This window comes from Bacillus rossius, chromosome 11, assembly GCF_032445375.1.
Source record: "Bacillus rossius redtenbacheri isolate Brsri chromosome 11, Brsri_v3, whole genome shotgun sequence".
In the NCBI taxonomy this organism is placed as follows: Eukaryota; Metazoa; Arthropoda; class Insecta; order Phasmatodea; family Bacillidae; genus Bacillus; species Bacillus rossius.
In genome coordinates, this window is record NC_086338.1 from 26,713,913 (window position 1) to 26,741,104 (window position 27,192).

At 37.0% G+C, this 27,192-nt stretch overlaps 1 protein-coding gene across 2 annotated transcripts in view; it reads right to left on the bottom strand.

Moving 5' to 3' along the window:
* Positions 1-27,192, bottom strand: part of LOC134536715 (THO complex subunit 2) — a 188,786-nt gene that overhangs the window by 41,381 nt on the left and 120,213 nt on the right. For both annotated transcript variants that reach the window (XM_063376592.1, XM_063376591.1), the window contains exons 22-27: positions 22,736-22,861; positions 19,860-19,962; positions 15,120-15,303; positions 11,954-12,260; positions 9,033-9,225; positions 7,226-7,266 (exon numbers count right to left, since the gene is read on the bottom strand). In XM_063376592.1, the coding sequence (XP_063232662.1) occupies positions 7,226-7,266; positions 9,033-9,225; positions 11,954-12,260; positions 15,120-15,303; positions 19,860-19,962; positions 22,736-22,861 (954 nt within the window). The remainder of the gene's footprint in view (positions 1-7,225; positions 7,267-9,032; positions 9,226-11,953; positions 12,261-15,119; positions 15,304-19,859; positions 19,963-22,735; positions 22,862-27,192) is intronic.

Consider the following 27,192-nt stretch of genomic DNA (forward strand, 5'->3'; position numbering starts at 1 on the left):
TCCAATGTGAAAAATGTCCGAATAAATGTTTTTGGTTATACCTTTAGCTTTAAGACAGTATATTTATAAAGAGTCTAACGTAATTAGTTGGCTCATTAAAGCGGCCCGAGCGTTGCAGTGTACTGCGGCCGTACTGATCTCTCACGGCCACCGCCGTTCCAGCGCGGCATTGCGACACACTGCGTACTGCGACACTCATTCAACTTGGTCTTATTAAGGGATTACTTAAAACATAGCTAATTCATATGAGAGGGTTTATTTATGTTACATGTAATGAGATATGCATTTTTTTCTTAAATGAATGTTTTTGATACAATAAAATTAACAATAAACGATTTCTGCTTGGAACTTGTAAATGAAAAACTCTAGAGGACCTCTGGTTTTATATCTGCATGGATTTATTCTGTTTCAAAAATTTTATTATTAAAAATTATTTTTTTAGCATCAAAATTTTTTTATTTCTGATACATCGTTTTATTTTCGATCAGAACAATGCACAATTTTAATGTAGCCTGTATTCGACAAAATGAAAAATTATATATTAACTTCTTTAAAATCACTTTACTACATAAAAATTGAATAAAACGATTCATCGTAAATGTACTCTGAGTTTTTTTTTCACTTTTACAACATAATTCCTATAATAATAGGTTTTTTTTTCCAGAAAATAAATAAAACACGAGTTGTGTAGTAAAACGTATAGGTAGCATTACATATTCAGTTTTTTTTAAATAAGTTAATGTATTTGAGTGCTGCGCCTAGCTGACGTCGTTGGATTGCTAGTGGCAAAGAGCGGTGGTGGATGTTTTTGCAAGTGTTTGACCGTATTTTATGACCCTACCAGTGAGAGGGTGTTCGTACCAGAAATCCTAACGGTTAAGGAAACTATCCATTCTCTGTAGTCACGTACGGGTGTGCTACTCGCGCAATATCGTCAAATATCACAACTTTCCGGGACGTTCATTCATTTCTCGGTTAGCTCTGGTTTCACCATAGTAAACGGAACAAAATCTTGTCTGTAGTGATTTCATATTCCTATTACCGTAGTAGTATGGCGTTTGCGGACAAACCAAGTTTTCTGTATACTGGGAGCCTACTAAAAAAAAGTATTTATAGAGTTATTAAATTATTTACGAAACACAATTTTGTGGATCGTTTGGGAAATTATCATTTAGGACTTAACTGCTCGTTATTCGTGTGATCACAAGGGATCATCGGTAAACTTTTGACATGTTACTAAGAAACGTTTATTCTACAACTGTACAAAGTTTCTGCTTTGGGATAATTTTCCATGTTTCTTAACAGCGAAAATCGTCCCGACCCCAAGCCGGTCGGCAACCTCACAGTAGTATACACTACACGGCTCGGATAGCTTCAGGGGTCAAACAAATTGTATGAGACCCTTAACAAATATACCCATTTAAAGAAGAATAAATATGCAACAAAGTTTACTCCAAGCGATTTTCACGTAGGGCTCTTTATATTTATGTAAGATGAATTAACTTTTCCGTAAAATTGAATGAAAATGAATTTCTCAACTTTAATGATTTAAACTGTCTATTTAATATAAAGATGTTAAAACTGTGTACTTTTGATTACTATCCTCAGATAGGGCAATGTTTCTAGATTATTTTGGGTTCCATACTGTCAGTCTACTCCATAAACTGCATTTGCAATATCCATTATTGTGGATCGTTGCAAAAAATTGACATTTTGGGCTTAACTGCTCGTTTTTGGCGTGACGCACAAGGTTTGCATCGGTAAACTTTGATATGTTACTAAGAAACGTTCACTCTACAACTGTCCAAAGTTTCTTCTTTAGGATAATTTTCCATGTATTAAAAACCTTTGTTTCTTTACAGCGAAATTCGTCCCGACCCGAGCCTACTTCGACAACATCGCAGTAGTATACACTACGCGGCTCGGATCGCTTCAGCGGTCAGACTAATTGTATGAGACACTTAACAAATATACCAATTTAAAGATGAATAAATATGCAACAACGTTTACTCTAAGCGATTTCCATTTTGGGCTCTTTAAGATTATGTAAAATGTATTTATATTTCCTAAAAATTGAATGAAAGTGAATTCGTTAAGTTTAATGATTTAAATTGTCTATTTTATAGAAAGATGTTTAAACTTTGTACTTTTTATCACTATCCTCAGATAGGGCAATGTTTCTAGATTATTTGGGTTCCATACTGTCAGTCTACTCCATAAACTGCATTTGCAATATCCATTATTGTGGATCGTTGCAAAAAATTGACATTTTGGGCTTAACTGCTCGTTTTTGGCGTGACGCACAAGGTTTACATCGGTAAACTTTTGATATGTTACTAAGAAACGTTCATTCTGCAATTGTACAAAGTTTTTTAATTGGGATAATTTTCCATGTATTAAAAACCTTTGTTTCTTTACGGCGAAATTCGTCCCGACCCGAGCCTACTTCGACAACCTCGCAGTAGTATACACTTCGCGGTTCGGATCGCTTTAGCGGTCAGACACATTGTACCAAGCTCTCAACAAATAAACTTATTTGAAGTTTAAGAACCTTGCAACTACTTTTATTCAATGTTTTCACATCGGGCTCTACGTGTTTTTGTAATACGTATTTTCATTTGTGCCCTTTTTTTCAGAACACCTCTCTTCTAATATTATTGAATAAATATCATATTTAGTCAAATGTAGTGAAATAATTTTAAATTTAATCATTGAGAATAATGTTTTGAGTAAGTTTTGGTTTGCTATTCTGAAAGTATACTATAGTAATTACGTTATAGTGCCATATTGTTGAGTGGTCAATAAAGTATTATTTAGGACTTAACTTCTCGTTTTCGGTGTTCCGCGCAAGGTTTGCGGAGGTAAACATTTCAAATGTTGCTAGAAAACTTGAATGTTACCACTGTTTTAAATTTCAGTTAGGAGCAAATTTTACAAAGATTAAAAATCTTCGATTTCGTAGGAGTGAGAGTGGCCACAGCGCTTGCGGCTGTGGCTCTGTCGCAGTGCGTAGACGACATTGATAAGCTCGGGAGTCTCTAGTGAGCCTAGAAATTAAGCTAGACTTTTGAGAGATGTGTCCCTGTAAAGCTTAAGAACTATACAACAACTTTTGATAAAGAAATATTTGCGTAAGACCCTTTATGTTTAAGTAAATTGTATTTTTATTGCCTTGACTGATGTAAAAAAAAACGTATTTCATTAATTTAACATTTTTTTCTTACCTTTAATATTAACTTTTAGAACTTTATTCATTATAAATGTGAGTAGTAGTGCTTTAAGATTATTTTCATATAGCTATCGAGAGTCTACGGTAAAATGTGCGAAAATGGGAAGCATTTTAATGAACTGCTGCAAGTCGCTGTCATCTAAGACTTAACTGCAAATTTTCAGTGATACGCACAAGGTCTACAGCGGTAAACTTTCGGTATGTTATTAAGCATAGTCGACTCTACCACTGTGCAAAAATTCAGCTTTGGACAAATTTTTCACAGGTTGAAACCTTTGTTTCCTGGGCTATGGTTTCTTAGCGAGTAGCGGTTCGTGTGTGTGTGTGTGTGTGGGTGGGGGGGGGGGGGGGGGGGGGGGGGGGGGGGAGTTGAAATCAACTGAAAATTTCAGAAAACATCTATTACGACCCACCCTCTATTTTGACCCTATTCCTAGGAACCGTGAGGGGTCGTTTCAGAGAGGTTTGACTGTAGTGCTAAGCCAACTCGATGAGCAATGGACAGTGGTATTGGAGAGCTGGCTTGTTGCTTGCTGTTAAGGAAAGCAAGACAGGTATGCTCACTCACCAGGCTGCGGGGGGCACGCACCACGGGAGGCGGCGGCCGGAGAGGAGAGCGAGCACACACGCAGGCACCGGGACTACGGGACGCCATCTTCACGTGCCAGGGACGCACACACCCGGATCTCAAGTAGTTCCACACCCCCAGTGCCGCGGTCTTCGCGATCGAGCAGCGCTCCCGTCGTCGCGGCTTCCGTTAAACCAGCGATGACTGTTCTTTCACACTGACACACAATGCCCACATTGAGGGGAACATTACTGGATTCCTCTTGGAAAGTGTTTCATCAAAAAATGGTTTCTGTTTACTTCTCGATTTGCTTCTCAGAATAGAAAAATATTCACATAATTGATATTCCCAAGTAAATCCTCTTCAGAGAGTTATCAACAATTATTTGCGGATTCAGATCCACACAACAAATAAAATGAATCGCAACCATTTCAATTAATTCATCCATTTAGGTAGAAGTCAATTATGTTCTTGCAGTGCATAAACATATTATTGCTTTTTCAAATGAACTTGTTTATTTGGATTGCATAATTTCAATAGCATGTAATTTTTTTAATGTTGGTATTGTAATCTCTTTGATATTAAATTCTTTAAGTTTCAATATGAAATGGTACCTACTATTCCCTCGATGCATCACACCCCAAAGATGTTTCTTCAACCAAGATGTTTCCTCCTTCAAGATGTTCCACTCTCAAAAATGATCTTGCTTCAATATGTTCCATTGTCAAATATGTTTTATTATATCAGATGTAAAATACTCCAAGATGGTTTCTCCTCCCAGATGTTTCCTCTTCCCAGGTGTTTCCTCTTCCCAGATGTTTCCTTCTACAAGATGTTTTCTCTTTCCCAGATGTTTCCTCCTACAAGATGTTTCCTCTTCCCAGATGTTTCAACTTGTCAAGATGATTCATTTTCCAAGATACACAACTACCCTAATCTGTTTAATTAAGTCAATATTTTTTGTTCTCCCAAGGTGTTTGATCCTCCAAAATGTTCCCTCATATCAGAAGTTATATTCTTCATGATATGTGATCCTCCTAGATGTTTTATCTTCCAAGATGTTTCATCCTTCCAAGATTTTTCAACCATCGAGATGTTTAATCTTCTTAGATGATTCATCCTCTACGATGTTACATTCTCCAAGATATTTCATCCTCTGTGATGTTCCATCTTCAAGATGTTCCATCTTCCAAGATGTTCCATCTTCCAAAGATGTTCCACATATATTTTATCCTTCCAGATGTTTAAACCACCAAAATGATCAACCTTAACAACGTTTGATAACCAAGAAGTTTCAGTGCACACCTTGTTTCAACATCTAAGATGTCTTGAACTCCTAGGAATTTCCACGTAAACAATTTTTGAATCATCACAATGTTTAAATTAACACAGGTTATTAATTCCCAGCAACTTTTAACTCCTATGAGAGTTCAATCACATCTACCTTGATGTTGCAAGAATTTGTGATGCTTAGTTTCTCATAATAGGTTAATCTCTGCAATTTTTTTATCCACAGTAAAGTCCTTGTATTAAAACACACACACATGTATGTTTCTTCAAAAAAGGTTTTGTTTGTTTTTATAAACAACTTTTGTATTAAAGTTCTTTGATGTTTTAAATTCTATTAACTTCTAAATCACTTCTTTTAGAAACAAAAAATGTTACCCCCAGATCTCAATAATTATGCCACTGTAATCTCTCAGATGTTCCAACATTTTGATGTTTTAAGTTGTGTGATGATAGATTCCCTTCAACCTCTTCGAATACTATAGCAAATTCAGATGTTTAAGTCTGGCTCAATGGTTGCATTCTTTTGGTTTTTCTTTTTTCTGTTCAGTCGGGGAGGCTGTGAGACCTATTCTATTACCTTCCGTTCTTGATTTACTGATTTATCATGTTACTCACACTCTACTGGGAGTGTTAACTTGTCTTCTTATTATGACTTAACCTAATGTCAAGACTTTTTTGGGCATGAGACTTATACCTAAAAAAATTATTTTTATGTTGCAATCCCTTCAGATGATGAAATCTCTCTTTTTTAAAATTAAGATAAAATATTCTAATCTCCCTAACAACATATTTTAAGCCACTTATAGTCTTGTTTTCGTGTTATTAGTTCTATCTGCTATTTTTAAATTGTTATTTATCTGTAGCTGTATATTAATTTGGAAAATATGGATATTTTTCAATGCTGCCAGGCAGTTACTCTGAACCCAATGCTTCTAATTAAATAAATACATTTGTATGCCCTTTTTCCCTGTAGCTTTAACAAGGAAAATAGTGAAATTCACACTTATAGTTTCATGAATTTTTCTTATCCTCGAATGGTGTCCAACAGATCCAGTCCTGACTTTCTCGTAAATGATGCATTCCTGACTGTTGATAACTGTTCTGTTGCATTCACTGGCATTCTAGCACATATCCAACAGGTATCTTCTCCGACAATTTTCTTATTGTGTCATCATTTCTTACATCATCTACTAACTTAAGCATAACACATTCAAATAGCTTCATTATCTTTCTCTTTAGTGGCCGCTTAGTATAAAATTTTTTTCAAACAAATAAAAAATCATATAAATACAGTTGTCAGCTTCAAGCCTTTTTTTCAATAATATTATATCCACAAATAGTCATTATGCTTTTGGAAGCATTTGTAAGATAACTTCTTCATGCATGATTTTGGATTTTTAAATTTTTTAATGACATTTGCATAAAAATTAAAAGCCTACATCATGATGAATTCAAAAAATGTTATAAAAATCTTGATATAATTATTTCCAAAAGCAGTAAATAGTGCTGTTCCAGGCATTTGTTGCAAATACAAGTAAATGCTTATTTGTTGTCATGTTGTCATTTTCTTTCTACAATCACAAAAAAAAAAATTCTTATCACAGATTCACGTCGAACACATATTCAGGTAACATTTTATTTTATTCTCTTTTAAGTATGTAAATATCACAGAATGTAGCTAAATGTTTTTTTTTTTGTACTATTTGGTTGAACAATAAGGCCAATGTTTCTTCCTTTCACTTGTGCTTGATAAGACATTGTGAAGTTCATTCTTTTTACTTCTGATGAAACCAACACAACCCACGTATTTTCACGGAAAGGAACAAAACAACTAATTTTAGCCTATACTTACAATCACAGATTAAAAAAAAAATTATGTAAAATTTTGTAACTCAAAATGTAATTAAAAAATTTAAAACGTTGCACTTTACTACTGGAATTCAGCGCCACGATTCTTGAGCTTGTTTTCAGGGAGAAGAGTCGGTCTTTCCCGGGCACAAGAAGAGTGAAGAGTGAACAGAGTGGGGAGGTGACGAGGCTGCAGTCAGCGCCGTCAGCGCTGCTCAGCTGGCCAACGCTGACTTCTGTGAACCAGAACAACTGCTCTCCTGCAGCTGCTAGGAGACTGGGATACTAACCTTCGAGGAAGTTGCACCGTCCAGCTTCCGTCGCTTGACATCTGGAACAAGCACCACAAACCCTCCTTTCAAAACTTTTACAAAACACCAAAGGTGTGTATGTTCCCATAAAAGTACAAAAAAAATAGTGGGACCTGGGTACTGCAACTGAAAAAGTTGTATTTATATGTACATGAATGAATAAAAAAAAAACCTAAAATATCACACGTTCTCCTGATGTGTTATGGTCAGCAATGCATACAGTTACATCAGTTACATAGGAATGTTTTTAGCGATAACTTGTCTTTAAAATCCGTTAAAACATACGGACAATCCATTGGCAGATATGCACGTATGTATAGTCTTATTTTACAGAAATATTGGAGTAAAAGATGCCTATGGAACTACAACAGGTAAATAGAAAAGTTTGCAGACATTGAATGAACGAAATTGTACTTTTCCCATGTGCATCAGTTTTTTAAGTACTAGATGGAAATAATTATATTCTAAACCCAAAAACTTAAAAAAAATAAATTTTAAAAATTGGGCGAGTCAGCTGATATCGATACTTAAACAATTACATAGGTACTTCACTAATAAAATGCCACAAAAAAATTATTCTTCCATATACATAATACAGCGAAACTCCTTATTTACATTACCGTTATTTACGTTTTCCCGTTATTTGCAGTATATTCTTCAGGTCTCGTTTAGTTCCCATTTAGTCCAATACAATACTTTCACGCGAATTACGTCTCAAAAATCGAATCCAACCCGCTATTTACGTCACGTAACAACCATAGTAGGCCTAAAAACATTGTGAAAAAAATAACGTTTATAGTCGGCAATGAACATTTTAAATTGCAAAATATACATATTTTATAACATGAAAAGTGGCTTTTATTTCTAAACATATAATAATTTAAGCCTAGGTGTGTAAAAGTCCGAGTAATTATAGCAGGAGACAATCTAAAATGTACTAGGGAAAAACGTAAACTCACGAATTTATAAACCAAATTGTATAAACTTAACGAGAATGTCGGGAATATCACGAATTTACGAGTCTGCCTGTAAGTTCTGATACTATATTTATGTCACAACTTAGCCTAAATACTGGTACGAGACATAAACTTCACAAGATAAAATGAGCGGAGTCTTGACTGACGTGGAGTCTTGGTAACTGTTTTATACGTATTTTAAAATTTCAGAAGTATTGTACAGTTGACGCATATTTTTTAAACTAAAAATTTATTTCTGGGGATCGTAATTAATTAATTATTGGTATCAAGACATCAAGATGAACGTAAACTTGAACATGTCACGGCAGCGAAAAAACTGGTGCGTATACCAATAAACTATAACTGGATAAAACTGGTACACGGGAGGTGGAGCTTATATTTTTTTCCTCTAAGCTCGCATCTATTGGCTGGCTGCTGATGGAATGTCACAAGTCTGGGCGGAGCGTTGAGTGAGTTATACTGCGCATGCGCAGCTCAGACAACAGAGAGAGCCAGCCGGCAGCTACGCCGCGCCATAACAGCTGATCGTGTACGATGACCTTTCTCCGCGCACGGCGCGCTATTGACGGTAAATTTCCAATTTGCGGCCCTTTTTTTAAATTTTTTGACCGTGGTGCAATGCGTATTTGTTATGAACGCTGCAGGATGCGACCGTATTTTAATTAACTTTAACGTATTTCATACTTTTCCCTTTTATTTACACTTTTTTACTTGTCCCCATTAAAAGTGCAAATAAGGGGTTTCGCTGTATACATTCTCCAAGTTTGTCCACCAGGACGGCGGCAACGGAAAAGAGGATAAATGGGTACCTCTGTCTGGCTCGGGCGGCTCCTGGGGCCGGACGTGGACCGAGCCTGAGCTGCTGTTGGACAGGCTGCTGAGGTCGCGCTCCTCCCGGTAGTAGTGGCCGCGCTCGCGCTCCCGCTCCGCGCTGCCGTAGTAGCTGCTGTAGCGGGTCTCGTCCTTCAGCGCCGGCACCGGCAGCTCCAGGTAGCGCTCCTCCTGCCCACGTGACACCCACCCACGTTGCCTCACGAGCCACACCCTTCTCCGGCACCACTGAACAGCAAGTATTCACGATAGAACACTTGAGCGTCCGGATTATGTTAAACCGAATCAAGTCCTACAGCCGCCACGAATTTCGTCGCTGTCACGTATAATTATTTCATTGAAATAATTGGAGGAAGTAACAGAACTCGAAAAGCAAGTGAAACATAAAAGTGTTACCCCAATTATTTCAATTAAATAATATTACTAGAGCTACAAAATGTGGTTGTAGACCATTCTTCAATTAAACATAATCCCAGCGTTCAGTGTTCTATCGTAAATACTTACTCTGCGCATGGTCGCATATTTTATGCCAATTTTTAGTGTAAAAAAAAAAAAGAAGAAGAACTGCGACCCATTTGTGAAAAAATAATAACGTGCTGTGTGGTTCAATTATGTGCGTAAATAACTAACCTGTGTTTGTTTTTTTTTAAAAAAATAAAAAACTCCACGATTAAGTATAAATTGTTTAGTCAAAATATCTCAGCAGTCGGAAGCGTGAAGTTCCATGAAAAGCTCAGTTAATGTACATGTGATGTATGCCGACTTGTCGCGGCGCCGGCAAGTGATGTGTCTGCTGCGCTGTGAGGGTGAGGAGAGGAGGGGAAAATTTAAAAATAAACAAGCCAAAGAGGGAGCAAGTGTGTGTGTGCATGTGGGTGTGTGCGCATGAGCATGCATGCGTACGAGGCCATATGGTAATGCTGACAGTTTTCCCTCCCTCTCTTCTTTGTAAATGTCCCGTGAAATGGCACCCCCTCAATTAAGTGTCTACCTGGACAAGTTTTCATGGTGCAACTGTTCTCAATCATTATTGTTTTTGAATGAGATTTCCCACACTTTCAACTGAACACAACGTGACTCAACCGCAGCCATCTATGATGTTTATAAGAGCACCTTTTTTATTCCTCCAGCCTCGCCTGGTGCAGAACCGACAAGAGTAGCTTGCCACCTCTTTTCTCTCCGCAGCAAAGGGATGGGGAAAAAATGAAATACAATGGAGCGTGAATAAGTTGAGAAAAGGAACACATCACTTGTATTCACAAAACTTTAGTAAAGACTCATGTATAGTGCTGTGACCCATATACAGGGGCAACCTTCAACGTAGAAAATTTTAGTTTTTTTTTTTGCCCAAAATTGAGGGTGCGATCAATACGAAGCGGCGACTATTCTGCAGGTAAATACAGTACTTGGTTAGTATTTCTATCATTATGTAAAAATATACTTTTTTTTTCCCAGAAGTATTTGTGCATTTGCAACATGTTTAATGAGTATTGGTTAGGTTTATTTAATGTCTTTTGATAATTCTGATGGTTAGGTTACTATACTTACTTTCCCTGCCCATTCAAGTTTTTATGTGCTTTAATGTTTTTGTTTTATTTTCTATGGTTCTTTTGTTTGAAAGCAGGCGATGCAATAGTTTTGTAGTAGAATTAAGCAATACAGGAGGATACACTTTGTGTGGGGTAAAGTAAATCAATATACCGTATATACTCGTGTATAGCGCGCCCTTTTTTCCCCTCAAGTAAAGGAAAAAAATAAGGATGCGCGCTATACACGGGAAAAAAAATTTTGGGGGGGGGGGGGGGGGGGGGGGGGGGGGAGGCGGGGAGGAGTGGAAGTCGTTAACTGCCGGGTGACGGGTGACGTTTCTGGCCAGCCCCCACACATACGCACAAGCAACAAGGCCTCTGTTTCACACACACACACACACACACACACACACACACGCACACGCGCGCGCGCAAGCTCGCACATCATGGTCTCTTGTTTATTTTTAGACCTCCCCCCTTTACAGAAAGCCAGCTCAGAAGCTAGTAAAAAGAGAGAGAGAGAAAGAGAGAATGTTGTCAACAGTTCCCCCCCCCCCCCCCCCCCCCCCCCCCCCCCCCCCGGCAACTTCTTCGCTTCCTCCATTCCTCACCGGTGAGTCATCAAGTTCTCCGCGCCAGCTTAGCAACGTAGCGCGGCACGCCTCCCTCCCTTCCTTCCACGTACCAGTTGTGACGATATAGCGCTTCATTATCTTCCGTTTAGACAGCAGTTTTTATGTATTTTCCTGACGCATCACCACACATCAATTTAAATAATCAGGTACCACAAAATGTTAGTAAAATTTATTTATGGGGGAAAAAAAAAATTTCAATTTTTTTTTTTCTTTGGAATTAGTTGCAAAAATCGTGGTGCGCGCTATACACGAGGGCGCGCTATACACGAGTAAATACGGTACTATGGAACTAATACTTATTCTAGAAGTCCAGTAAAATTCTTCCTAGTGGTTATGTATGTGCAATTGAGACTAATTGTGAGCTAGCCAAAGGTTTGGGTTGTTACAGTGTTTTATCTGTTCGCATCTGAGGGTTCGAGAGTCAACAATGGTGGTTAAAAGTGGCACAAGTAAAACTGCTGTAGAAACCAAAAACTGTTAAAAAGTGTTAAAAATAAATAAATAAATAAATAAATAAATAAATAAATAAATAAAACTCACATCGAACTCCTTGATTCTCATTACAGTTAACTCTTACAGATTTGCGAGAATCAAAGAATCGAGGAATCCACGTTGACACCATAAAACTGTCTGATTAATCAGTTTCTCGAACACACTACATCCAGGAACACATTAGTTTGGTTTACAAGAAGGTAAAGCAAAAAGACATGCAAGCAAGTTGAGGTAGAGCCTTACCCGGTAGCTCCTGTCGTCCCGCTGCGATGACCGCTCCTCCCGCTGCGACGACCGCTCCTCCCGCTGTGACGACTCTCGCACCGCGGCTCGCTCACGCTCCTCCCTCGCCGCCAGTCGCTCCTCCCTCGCCGCCAGCCGCTCCTCCCTCGCCGCGGCCTTCTCCTCCTTCCTGTCCTTGGAGCGCTTCTCCCGCTCCCCTCCGTCCTCCTTCTTCGACGCCTTCTCCTTCGCCTCGTAGTCCTTGTCCTTGGTCTTCTCTCGGTCCGCCTTGTCCTTGCCGGGCCGTGTCGGGGACGAGCCGGCCCGCCTGAGACACAGCGCGCTCGTGGCAACCATCGGCTATTGCATGGTTCCTACTTCATTAAAATACAAGGCCTATTCTTACCACTGATGAACTAGGCGCAGGCCCACAGCATTGCAGACACTGGAAAATTGCGTGTGCGAACACTCATGCTGGCTCAGTCCAAAATAACAGAATTGTCCATGCAATAAACTGTTTACATGCCATGGAAATATAAACTATTTTTTAAAGAGTTTTATAAGATTCATAGTTAAATTTAGGTATATTTAAAGGTAAAAAAAAATTCTTCTTTTTTTTTATTAAGGATATTAAGAAGGCGTAGCACAAACCCTGTACTGTTTTCACTGAACAGAAAATGTGATACATTACAACCAATACCACCTAAAAATAATTATAAAATTTCTTTAAAAAATGCCACTAACTGAAAACTATCCATACTTGCAAAACCATTACAAATAAACACACGCTTATACACACACGCTGTACTTGAAATTTTTCATTTTGTTTGTACAGCATGACTACATGAAACCATCACTAATTTATTACATTCACCTCAAAATTCCAAATATTGAATTCCAAATGAAAGAGACAAGTGATAAATAAGTTTGTGTTGACAAGTGATGTGCCTGTTCTATTTTCTTTCCTGTTCTCACTTCAATTCCAATCAGTTTTTTTGCTAACCCAACTCCGGCCCATAATTTGATACAAAACTATCTAACCACTACAATAACAAGGGGGGAGAAACTATTTCATAGCATTATGTCCTGGAATTGGAACCAAATTTATAAGTTAAGAATATCCACAATTTAATATTAAGGCTAAAATATCACAAATTACTGAATACTGTCACTAATTAATAGTATTCTCAGGGAACAGTTGTGACAAGTCATTGCTCATCGTTGGTGTTATGTGACCTCGTTCAAGATCTGACCGTAACTGTCAGTTTTAGAATTTTAAGTACCTTATGTACCCAAGTTGTACAATCTTCATCAGACTTTTAAATTAAGTTTCAGGCCCCTTTAGATGAATCCTTTACTCTCCAATGTCATTAACTTTTATTTCCAAAGCTTTCCCATACCACCTGTACTTATCATTCACACAACATACATATCATGCAGTTTAGGTTGTGCCTCTAATCTATCTTGCTCAATTTTACTGACTTTGAAGACTTGGAAAGTACTTGCTTGTTCAGAATATGTCTGCATAGTTTGAATAACGGAAGTACTGACAGGAATGGAGGTCTGGAGTATCTGCTGGACTTTATCCTCAAGAGCATCTCTCGTATTGTCTACATCATTCTTAGGACAATAGAAAGTCCTTGAATATGATTGTAAAAATACTTGAAAATATCCATAGGTGTCGTGACATGATTGTTATCTGGCCGCTGCAAGCTAACCTTTAAACCAACCTTTTCACAATACCTCCAATCTCGTCACATGGCCCTTTTCCATGTGCTGTTACAAAGAAGTACCTACCATTCAGCCCTTACACCAAAGACCTTATTATGATGATTACCACATATAATCATCACACCGTTATTTTAGGGAATCAAAATTTGGGGGAAAAAAAAAAAAAAATTCTTGAATAAACGTTCCATGATGTTTTTTGTCCCGCTGTTAGATTTAGAGCATTAAGTGTAGGTAGTTTTCCTATATAAAACAATGTATTTTAAAGTTAAAATCTAATATTCATTCGGATATTACTGCTTACTTATTTAATTAACACAAATAAGTTGTCTGATCTGTAAATTTTCTTTTAAAGAGGTTTTAAAATGTAAGGTTGTTATGGAATGACTGAACCTCATCTTGCACAGCGCATGAAAAAGTTTCTGAAAAGTAACCCAAAACAAAAAACTGATGTTTCTTCTGTGGTTTGAGAAAATCTGACTTTATTTGGCGATAAAATAATGAACTTTCAGTTGCTTCAGCTTTTCACATAACTTTCCCAAATGTCACCAAGAGCAAGAACTAACACACATGAACAAGCTCACAACTGCCAGTTGATAACTACTGCTTGAATGAGACTTCCATTTGTTCTGCCAGTTCTTCATAAGAAAGCAAGAGCTGCACATTCTGATGATATATGCGAATGCAAACAGCACTTCCCACTATGATACAGAATTTTGTACTAAACTCTTCAAATGTAGACACCTATTTTTTGTTTGGGTATTTGTTTGGCTTATAAAGTTCTTTCAAATCACACAGAATGAGACTTTTTTGTATTTTTTCTTTTTCTCTAATTGAACCTTGAACTGACTGCAGTTTTTCTTTCCTGGCAAAATTCTACTTTAGTCATTATCTTGGAAAACTTCTGCACCATTTTAATTGTTTTCACTTCAACTTGCCTCTTGGGTTCTACTTTTGGAAGAAGTCCTAGTTTCTTAACAAACATAGTGTTTTACAAGCTAAGTAAATACTTACTATAAAATATTTCTGTATTTTAGTGTATATGTAACTTGGAGGCATACTCAAAATGTTTACCTTTTCTTGGACAGCATCTGCAGTTTTCTTTCTTTCATTCCCACAGATTTTCTATCATTCTTCACAATGTACACACAAGTTGTGTGGTGTATTTTTGTAGTTTTCAGTATGTGGTGAAATATTCTAGTTTCAGTTGTTTTGATAAAATTCTTCAAATTATTTTCGGGTAAATACAGTAATTATTGCTTTGAAAATGACATGATTTTACAGGTACTTTAAAAAAAAAGTAAATATTTAGGTAAATTTTGATGTAAACATGCAAAATAACTAGAAACAAATAACACCACTTTCAGCATTAATCTAATACTAACACCTCTTTGTGTCAATTACACATTATAATGTTATAAATAAAATCAAACAGAGCCTCCAGTGCACGAACACTCACCCTGGAGTGTTGTCTCGCTTGGTCTCTGGGAGCGCAGCAGCTCCAACGGCAGCCATCTTGGGAGGCAGCGTGTCGTTCTGTCGCGCAGCGCTCCTCTTCTCACTCCTCGGCTCCTTGGCCTCACGCAGCGTCGCGTCCTTCTTCTCGCTGGACCCCTTTTCTGCCGCTCGCTCCTTTTCTGCTCCTACGCACACACACACACACAATGAAGTCAACAAGCCAGAGTTCGCTACTGTTCGTCAACAATGCATACTGCCACAGCTGCACAAGTTGCATATGAGGTCACTTGGTAGGACAGCCTGCCGAGGCGTACGAGGGGAATGGCCACACGTGGCCTGGGCAACTACACCAAAGGGGTGGGGGGTGGGGCATGAAAACACCTGACCTGCGAGGGGCACAGCACTACAGCCCAGCCAGGCTCCACCTTCCTGCCATGCCCCGAGCACTCAGGAAATGGTATTGAAGGGCGACGAGATCACATGAATCCGGGAGGCCACTCTTTTGGCAAAAAAAAAAATTCCAGGTTATTTCCAGGATTGCTACGCCTTTTCTAAGAACTTTCATGAAATGTTACTACGTTAATATAAATTCATAGCTAACCAATTTTGTTACATCAGAGCCAACCATTTAATATTAAATATTTATAACATCTAAAATACAAGACTTTGAAAGGATTCAAAACAGTGTTTTGGCCTAACTGCTGTTTCATAGGTCTATTCTATGATAAACTTTATGATACTAAAATAAAATCATTTCCAGTCCTATGGATCAAGAATCAGCATCAACTAGCAGTTGTTTTCTGATAGGAATGACCCTTATGTACCACTGTGCCAGGAGGAGCATCTTAATCTGTTACATGTATTTGTGAATGTTAGTTCCATGCGACTGGAACATATTATATCAAAACATAAGAGGTTTAAGAACAAAATCAATTGAACTTTTTAATAATACGTACTTCATATTGTGGTGGCTCTGGAAATCATGAAAATGAATATTCATAGATATGAATGAAATATCAAAATTGCTTTCGCCCGGCAATATGGCAACCACAGGACAGAGAAAATAATTCCACATTCGGTAAAGAGTTAAATAAATTTTATCTTTCCCGAAAAATTGGTAGGGAAATTACTTCCATTTATCTGATTTTATTCCGGTAGTAGGTCTACATGTCCATGTATCAACCTTGTTGTTATCTAACTATTTTTTTTTAAAGAAGGCACTGCATTTTTAACATTATTCAGTACACACAAGCAATCAAAAACACTCCATTTTCAGCAGTTTAAACCAAAAACTATTAACAGTGGCGTACAAAATATTAACAGGCATGATTTTACACAAGCACTTTATTAAGCTTTAGAAGCATACACCCCATAATCAAAGTTATTTATTTCACTGCTGTCGCAAAAGGGTTGTTAAACGAATGTTGTCCACAAAATTAAAATACAACTGTTGCGCTATCAAAAAAATGTGAACACGGTAGTTGAAAAATTGTTTAAATCAACAGCTAAGATTTATCTACCATAATTTTCACTCATAAGTAGCTTACTTGCTCCATGTATTTATGACACTATAGACAGTATGACTTACAAGTCAAAAGCAATATAAGCGTAAATGTAAATAAAAGTGAAAAACTCAAGTCAAGAGTCGCTGTAAATGTTTGTAATGTTGCCGAATGGGCACGAGGTCACTGTGAATAACTAAAACGAGTGAATGACTTAAGTTCAAAGTGTAAATATAAGCTAATTGGGTCACTATTTCACTGATTTAAACTTTTTGTTGTAATTATTTGAATATATCATTAAATTAAATATGGTTAGTCTTATTTCATGGTATTTTTACTGTTCTTGAAAATTACCTGTCGCTATCAATATACAGTCACTAGATAATTAAAAGCATAAAACTTTTACTTAGTATAGTAATAGCATACAATTTTTGAAGTGAAACTTCTTTGATAACGGGGCTATAATTTTCTAGTGTTATCGCATGAGGGTAATAGTTAGGTGCGTGGAGAGGGAACCAGTAGAGGAGCAGAGAGCGTCAGTGGCAACTCCAGCGGTCGAATGGGAAGACAGCAGGGGGGAGGGGGGATAGGTACGTAGCGTAGCATGCTATATGCTAGTAGTAACAACCAGAAGGGAAGACGGCAGGGGAGAGGTAGAAATGACGCAGCCGTGAAGCTACATAATTCTTGTAACGGTGCTTGTGTTTGTATATTCCTCAGTTTTCATAACAGCTAACAAATAAGCTCTTCCTATTGGGAAGTATCTACAATATATTTATTAGTGCGGAAAAGTTATTGATTTATGCAATTAACTTTATAAGTATCATTCTTTTTTATTTGAACAGAGTGATTGAATTTATTAAAAAAAGACATACAGACATATGCGGTGAGCTTTATAACTATAATTTTTATTTGGTATGTGAACCCTGATTTGAAATGTCGAAAGGACTTAAGATTTGTGAGATATACTTTATAAGTGTAATTTATGTTTAATTTGATCTTTCATTTTATTCAGCTAGAGATCGTGATTTAACATCATGCCCAAAAATATTTAAGAGGCAGAAGCAGATAAGAGGTATTAACAAAAGCTACGTGGGACTAAACTGCTAAAAGAAGTGCCAAAATGTGCCAGTAAACGGATGCCAGGGCATGGAAAAGGGCATTTCTTTCTTTTGACATCATACCTACATTTTTACTTTTCTCTACTGTATCATGTTCAATAAAAAATACTAAGAATTTATCTCTTATCTATTTCTAATATGCAAACTTTTTCTGTGGCACATGGACTCCCAACAAATATATTTTTTTTAAATTTGTAACCTAAACATTCCTGATCACATCCTGTTCCCACTAAATTGTTTTATTTTACCAAACTTTTCCCAAACAAAAAGTTTCTATCATGCCCAGCTCTACAATAAAATTAAGCCAGTTGTTACTTAACAAGATGAGTAGCACACAAGAAATGTCTGGTGAAATGAAAACCTTTGGGCTACACTTACAATTGTGGCCAACTCCCCTTATACCGGGGTAGTTGCACACGTCCGCACTCACAACGCCAGTCCCGCGTACGCGTCACCACTGACATACTGATAATGAGAGTGTAAAGAAGTTAAGTTTAACAGACGCGCATCGACTGGTCTAACATTTGGCAAGTGCGCAAAAAAATATATTAGCATACTAAATTTACCGACAGTCCTGGAAACTCTATCGTGATAGGTATAATAATGAATTACCAAACCAAAGATGCTCAAACATAAATACCGTAAAAAGGCAAAGGGACTTAAAAGGTAAATTCTAGGTATCATTTAAATTGGTATAATTACATTCACAGTGTAACGACATTGGTTTACAGACACTCTTGCAGTATAATTCATTCTAATCCAAAGTCCCAAAAAAGTCTATTACGGAGGAAGGGGGAGGAACCAAAATTATGACGTTCTTCAGCCTATATAATCCAACCACTAAATCCCGTCGCCGCACTCTGTTTTCAATACACATCTTCTGTAAATCGTACCAGCCGGGAAAATAAAGTACTAAAATCCAGTTCTCACACTTACTTGGTACTGAAGCATACCTCTGAAGCCGGAGACTCCCGAGGTCGGGCGAAAACTCCACTCACTATTTGCACCTCTAGCAGCGCAATGCTTCTGTGGCCCGTGCACTAGCCCCACACCATCGCGCGCTCGTGTACCACCACATTTTTTGCTTCGCCAAACGTGCCATGGCATTACCGTCATATTGCCGTTAATTCTTGTTCACGTAACGTAACACAACTTCCCCATGGCTGGGATGTGATTCCTACATTCACGAGCAGTTCCGCGGCCGGCGGTCAAAAACACACTCCCTTCGCAAACAGCTGGCAGCCGCCTCCCACTCGTCACGTCAGCTGACGTCACCCCCCTCCTCTGCTACCACCCCTCACTCCGCTAGATCGTTCTCGTTGCTTCTCATACATCCCACTACAGAGTAAGAGTACTTAACGTAAAATAAACCAAGTATACTATTAAAAAGTTACAATAAATAAATCTTAAAATACACCCTTAAATAATATAAGGACATAAATAGTGTTATAAAAAATTAAATCATCTTAGAATAAACTTTACGCAAAATAAAAATAATATCCAAGAGGACTGAGGCCGCCACAAGTGGCCTCACAATCATAGTGTAACTAACAAGCAAAGCTTTTTTATGAAAGATTTAATTTAACAGTGTTCTGACACCTTTAATCCACTTGTAAAGACTTCACTGGTTCTTCTTGCAGAAAAATTCAACTAGTCCAATAACCTGGGCATTAATTATGTCTGAAAAAAAGTCTTCTCTAAATTTACATCGCCAAATAAAGTGTAAATTAATCACATACCACAAACACACCCCTTAAAATTCCTGAATATCAGAATAGTTTTCCCAACCATAGAGAAAATACTTATGCGGTTTTTAAAGTTATCTTATTGTTTGGGATCTCTCACAGCCCTAAATTAAATTGCAAATAGGCATACATTATTACTACACACCCTACATAAAGTTGTCATCAACAATTTTTTTTTTTTAAATTTAAAAAGGAGTTTATCTTTTTCTTTTATTATGATAGTCATATCGTTGGATATGAAGACCAGGCAGTTGGTGGTGGGGGAATGGTTGTTTGGAGGTTTCTTGTGGTTCAGGCCAAGTGTTTAGCCTCAGCACGATGAGTTAAGGCAACCAAATAGTAACAACACTTTATGGTTATTTAAGTTACTGACCTGGCTTAATGTCACCATTCACTTGCTTCACTGGCAACTGTTGCAAGACAGCCATGTTCACGTCCTGCTTCGAAGCAATGGAGGCTGTTTCAGACTTGGAGGGCTGCAAATTTGAGATCAGTTATCAATGAAGAGAGTCACATAACTCAGCACATAGGTAGGGACCCTTTTATTTCGCGAATGGTTTATTCACGAAATTTTTATACAAGCATATAGGGTCAACATACCAACAATTTATGTTATTTTTATTGTCTTACAAACCGTTTATGCGTCGCGAAATTCCGCGAAATTTCACGAAATTTGCCATTTTTCTCGCTTTGCGCGAAATAGGGCTAAATTCCTCTATTTCACGAAATTTCGCACGAAATAGTCCATTTAAAATCACTATTTTTAAGATTTGCGCAAGAATATGTTTACAAGTCAAAGATAAAACTCCACACTACACGAAAATATTTTACAGAACGACGCCTAGGCAAATCATTTTTTCACTTTATAATTTAATAATATAAGTAACTTCATATTTTAACGCCCTCGGGTTCAAGAAACGGGTTTATTACGTTTATTAACCTAACAATAACACAACTGTTTTGTTTTCTTTCGTTGGCCAACGGGTTTCCTAACGGCCATAACAAGCCATAGAAAAGAAAGTACATAAACACTTTATCATTGCGACGCCATGTTGAATTTTTTAATTTTTCGCTGTGAATCTTTACTTTTTTCTTTCAAACCCATTTATACGGAAAAAAAGTCTTAATTTTCTAGAACATTCACAATATATCTGAAGTCAATACCGAATTACGGTAATTTACAAAAAAAAAACAAAAAAACAATAATTTTACCAACATGGCGTCCTTCCATACAAAATGACGTCCTTGATGTATTGTGAAGAAAACTTACACACTTTATCTCGTCTTCTCTGAGACGTTCGGAGAAACATTTATCTTTCGCTCAGAAACTCCGGGCTTGTTTGTTTTGATGCTGCTTATTGTTGAATACACACTTTTCATATATTTTTTTAGATTGAAAAGTGGATTTAAGTGTTACTCTTGAATTTATATATTCACACATTTATCTGAAACAGTAATTTAGCTAGTACTTTGCCCTCGAATGAAGCATGTAATTTAAACAACAGTTATACAATTGCAATTCGCCATATCTAAACGTGTTACAAGCGTTTAAATCATGCCGAAAATTGTATCAATTTGCAACTGACGGATTTTATGTATTTGATGCAAAGAATCAAATATTGATGTGCAAATTTTGCAACTTCCCAACAAGGGTTTATATTAATATTACAATTTTAAATGTGTAAATGTTCAAGTGTTTAAAATAGCAAGATGTTTTCAATATTATCTCATAATGAAAGTTAAAATTTAACAGTTAAGTTATTTTCACTTTTCCTGTATTCTCTCCCCCCCCCCCCCCCCCCCCTTACATAAATGTACTACGTGTTAAGTGAAACAAATTTTATTTACCGCGTTATTAAAAATTTTGACTTTTTACACCGCTTCTACTGGTTTTTTTATACCGCTCTTACCAGGGGTTTTTACACCGCTTTCACTAGTTTTTTTGCACCGCTATTGGTAGTTTTTATTTACCATTTTTCAGGGTCCCTACACATAGGTTATGCATACTGAAATACAATAACATACATCAGAAAAACACTACATCACTTATAGCTAACAACATTACTGCTATAGGCATAGCAAAAGCTTTAGAAAAATTGCCACAACATTGTACTACTAAAAGAAACTAGTAAACTAGTCAATGTCTTATTTAAAAACTATATAATAGAGCAGGCCTACCAATTTCACGAATGTTATCTGTTTTCATGTACATCAGGCCCTCAAATGGATTTCCAGATTTTACTAAATTATTTTATTATGAATTTGAGTTAAGAGATGTACATGTTGAAGCATCTCAAATTTTTCCATTTTTAATTGTGAAATTTTCTTATACAATTATGTTTTGACTTTGCCTATAGTTGTGTATTAACATTGAATTACTTACTAATTTTTATTGGAAAAAATTCCACAAGCAAAAAACAACTAAATTCAAAACAATTCTTTATGTTCAGAAATAGAAAAAGTTGCAAATGGTTCCATCGCAATGTTTTGAAATTAAATACTGTCAACTGCCTTTCCAAATATTTCTGATGGGGTAAAACGAACATCACCACACATGCACGGAGACAAAACATTTACAGACATTTGATTATGTTGCTTTAAAACTTGTTTTAATAATGAACAAGTACAGCACTGTTTATTGTTGTAAAAACTATGCTACAATTTATTTCATGCATTACACATTACAGTTTAAAGGGGAGAGATATATTTAATGCTACACAAGTGCCTTTGCCATTGTGCATGAACAGAAATAAAATTACAAAAATTATTTTTTTGTTTTTATGGTTTATCAAATATAGCATGGTTAATCTGCAAACTGGAAAACCCGCAACTGGACAATCAGGAGTCTACTGTATTTAACTTTCATTCCAAGACATTTCCCACTGTTAAATAGTGTTCAGTAATTTTTTTGCAAATACACGAGCAGCGATTTTTCCGGGTATCTACTCATTATCATCACCAGACTTACTTACAATTTATAAATTTTTAATTATTTGATATCACAAAAAAATCCAGCTACCCAAGTCTAAAACAAAACATCTTGGACTCCTCTTGAACAGAGTGTAATAAAAGTTTAGAGATGTCAATGATTATTATTATTATAATTTTTTTTTTTCGCTTCTGTGGGAATTGAATTGACCCCTAAATTATTGTCCGCCAGGCAGAAGAAATAACTGCCCTATCAGTCAAAAGATAAACATCGCCGACAGTACAGTACGGAGAGAGAGAGAACACAGACAAGCAGCAGACCTTCTCGCTGACTTGGTGGAAGTCATTCTCCTTGATCATGGCGGTGGCCTTGCTCTTGAGCTGGCCGATGTAGCTGGTGGCCAGGATGTACAGGTCCTGGCGCTGGTTCTTCTCCTCCTCCTTCACCTGCGTCCGACACACACCCTCCCGGTGGCACCACACTCAACCGGGGTGGGACCACACCACACTTCTAATATTTCACACTGACACTGTCTTCATGTAAAATTACGCGGTAATATTCACAACCTATAATGTTCTTTGTGAGGAAAAAAAAATGTTCTTGATAGACCGTGTAAAAACGTTTGGAGACTTTCGTGGGTACGTGAACAGGACACTGAAATTTCTCATCATTAAAACAAACGTAGTATTTCTTAAAATGGACGTAGTTATGCAAAAAAAAAAAAAAAACCAACCCACAAGTTTGTTATATTTTATTTGAAAATAAATTAAAATAGTACAAGGTTGATCATACCGTCGTTGCTATTATTTAGGGATGGGCCGGTCAAATCCTCGAATCCCACCGAATCTCTAGTATTCGAAAGATTCGAAATTCGAGGGAAAAGATTCGGGATTGGAGGAAAAATATTGATGTAAATGTAGTACTTTAAAAACTAAAATGCTTACAATTTACTTGGCCTGTTTACGTTTTCCTTTGAACACATCCTATTGAGGTACAGTAGAACCTCGTTAATGCGTGTTGGTCGGGACCGAGATAATCACGGATTACCGAATTTCACGGACTAGCGATTAAAAGCCCGGAAGGTCTTGTCAAGCTTCTCAGACACCGGCGTGCAGCTGGGTTAAGGCCGTTCACGGTAAGGGCCGGCCGTCTTCGAATTAGTGTCTCGGCTTAAAGAAATACAGCACTGTCTAGCCATTAGTTCACGGTCATTTTGAAGAGAGAAAGATAAGATCGTGCTGACCTTGCACCCCCCCCCTCCCTCTCGTACAGCCGAATGCCAGCCAGAGTCACTCGCCAGGCGCAGGCGTTGGCGGGTGGAAACAAACAAAGGGACACGGGAAGCAGAAGTCAGGACATCCCCCTCAAGTTTAAAGAGTGACAAATGTGACAGCTGAAAGGGGGGCGACACAAAGGGTCGGTACAAACAGCATTGTAGTGTTTGCCAGCCGTGGCCCGCGTGACGTTAATTTTAAGCGCTGACAATTTTTACTTCTTTTTTTTTTTCTTCTCTTTTAAATCGTCCCGGATTATCCGATTCCCGAATTAGCGCATCACGGATTAACGAGGTTCTACTGTATTGTACTTTTAATTCATTATTATATAAACAAAAATTATGAAGCATGTACTGATTTGAGAAACTTACTTTATATTCATGAACATGGATGCATTTGTATTTGTACACATGTATTTTAATCGCAATTCAATTTTAAATATTCTGATACACGTTCCAATTATGAATTTTTTTAGGACCAAGTTTGGTTTGTGTAGACTACCAACGTTAAAATATGTATTATCTGTGAATTCCATGATGGCCAACCAATGAATTTGTTAGCCAATCATTTTGAGCAACATAAAAAATAACTAATATTAATATAAAAAATTTTAATGGGTGAACTAGAGAAAACACCCCGTCACTTTTAACTTCGGGCATATTAATCACTATGCTTTAGTGAGGCTTAATTTTAAAAGACGCACGACAATATTTCTTATGGCCTAAAACCATTGAAGACAAGATGGCGCCTTCCAGTTTCCATTAAATATTTCAGGAAAGCGTTTACCTTCATTTGGGACTTTAAACAAATGTCAAGTTGGTAACTACAAAATATTGTTCCGTCGGATGTTGAATTTCGTTTTCCGATTTCCGTGGATACATGAATCACTGTACTCACAGATAATGCCTGAATGCCTTAAATCCACCAAGTCGGATTCTACAGCAATTGATGAAGTGACCAGATTATTACGTGATCCTACAGTTAACCCAGAAATAAACATTCTCGAATACTGGAAAACTCAGTCTGCATGTTCACCCAGGCTACATAAACTGTCCAAAAAATATTTGTGTTCACCACCTGCGACAGTGTTCTCTGAACGTTTGTTCAGCACTGCAGGAAACATGTGTGACCAAAAACGGAATCGTCTTGATCCAGACCGTGTTAAAATCCTTGTTTTTTTAAATAAAAATTTAAAGGGTTAAATAATTCTGCATAATGCTTAATTTTTTCTCTTAACTTATAAATTATTTTATAATTAACCCTTGAGAACTGGATTCGGATTCGAGGGGTGGATTCGAGGTACTGTCTGGGATTCGGATTCGAGAAAAATGTGATTCGAACCATCACTACTATTTTTATATCAGTATTTATACTAGACCATTAAAATTATACCCACATTATGTTATCAATACGATACTTACAATTTATAGTTAACTTTAACTTCAAAATACTCAGAATAGGTTTCATGTGGGTTGGTTCCTTTTTGCATAACTACGTCCAAATGTGAAATAGTAAACAGAAGAGCCACATGTTGGCTGGAGGGGTGACGGAGGGAGGGTTCGGAGGGTTCGGACATGGTCGAGGTCTGGGCAGCCCCTCGTCAACCATCAATACACAGGATGGCCACAAATTTTTCGGCAAAACCGAATTTCAGGTCCCCCCCCCCCCCCAACCCACCATCCCCCCGATTTTTTAAAAGTTTTCTAAGAAATTTCATGTAATGTTTCTACGTTGATAAAAATACAGCTAACCATGTTGGTTACATCAGAGCTAATAAAACAAAACTAACCATTGAATATGAAAAACCAATGACTGAATATTATAAAAAATAAAGATTCCTATATGACTATATTACTTCTGTATTAAAAGTGTTTTTCCTGATCATAATTTAGTAGCTCTTGTATGCTGGTCAAACTATAAAAGAATCAATTAACAGAAGGAAAAAAAACCACATACAGACTTGCCAACTTTTGAAACCCTCAATTAGTAAAATACATAAAACATAATATAACACGCGTAAACTGCTCGCGGCAATTGAAAAATTAATAAACTTTCATGATATCACATTTTTTACAGTAATAGAAATTATGTAATCGTTTTAACATACATTAACATTGCAGACCAACAATCATTCTCATTATTTACCATTATGGAAACATTTTTGCTTAGTATCACATCAAAGAAAAAACTTTATTCCTTGTGGTACCCTACAAATCAACAGAGTGTACCTTTGTTACAATATACACTGATATCAGTTAACTTCCAGTAGAATCTCCCTGGAGTACTGGTGATGAACGCAACTTCGACAGTATCATTTTCAAACTTGCATCACAAAATGTTACTACTAGTGGATATAATTTGGATTCAGAGTCATTGCTGCCGTCGGTCGCGACTGAAAATACTACAGTTTGTAAATTACAAACAATTTTATAGTTACATCTGTTGCCATTTCTTTCACGATAGCCATCGACTTTGTTCTTGCGCAACCAATTTTTTTTGCTACTTCAGAATTTGAAAACATTTTTCTGAATAACGGGCCGGCGTGATCCGAAACATTTAAAGGAATATTATGTTCAACCAAAAAGTTTGTAAGCATATATTCTGTACGTATTACAGCATTGTCTGTGCTGTTATTTTTAGCGAACTAATCACTAACATTTGAACTGACTGCGGCACTTTTAACATTTGCGAGATGTTTTGAACAGTTCACGTGGAGATTGATGTCATATCTTCCGCCGTGCCCAATGTTGATGTCGCATCTACACACTGAAAAAAAATGTGAACCTTGTTCCCTTGCTTGATTTAAGCAAACACGGAAAATCCCGTGTGTATGTATCGCGAAATGCCTGAGAATAATGCGTATCACGTTTCGGGGGCATTTTCTTCTTTACTTGATTCCACTTCCGTTAATTGTGCACATAACGCGTTTTTATTGAAAACATGCAATAAATTTGTTTCCTAACCTGTAATAAACAAAATCAAAATTGGCTCAACTTTAACTGAAGAATCACAACATACGCTTATGCACGACACCATCTTGCCAAACTTAAAAAATGCTATTTAAACTGGTTCGTGATTGGTTGTAAGCGCATCAATGTAACTCAGGCGGCCAATAAGGAAAGATATACAATCGAACAATAAATTACAAGGTTCGCTGGCCTTCGACCAAAAATATAACTCAATTACAGCACTCGTTTCCACAGCAACACATGGCAACAGCTTTCACAAACCATACAATAAAACATTTAAGGCAGACGGAAAATACATGTTTTAATAAACGTCTCGTCTTTAAAATTCGTAAAAAATGCAGACATCCTCGTACAGTCGTAAAACGGACGTGATTTTCGTACATTTTACGAAAAAATCGTAAAGGTTGGCAAGTCTGCACATAACTGGTATAAATAATACAGAAAACTATAACGGCACAAATACACTTACTGAAACAAAAGCCAGGAATAAAAATAGTTTACATATTACAATAATAATTATTAACATAAACAATT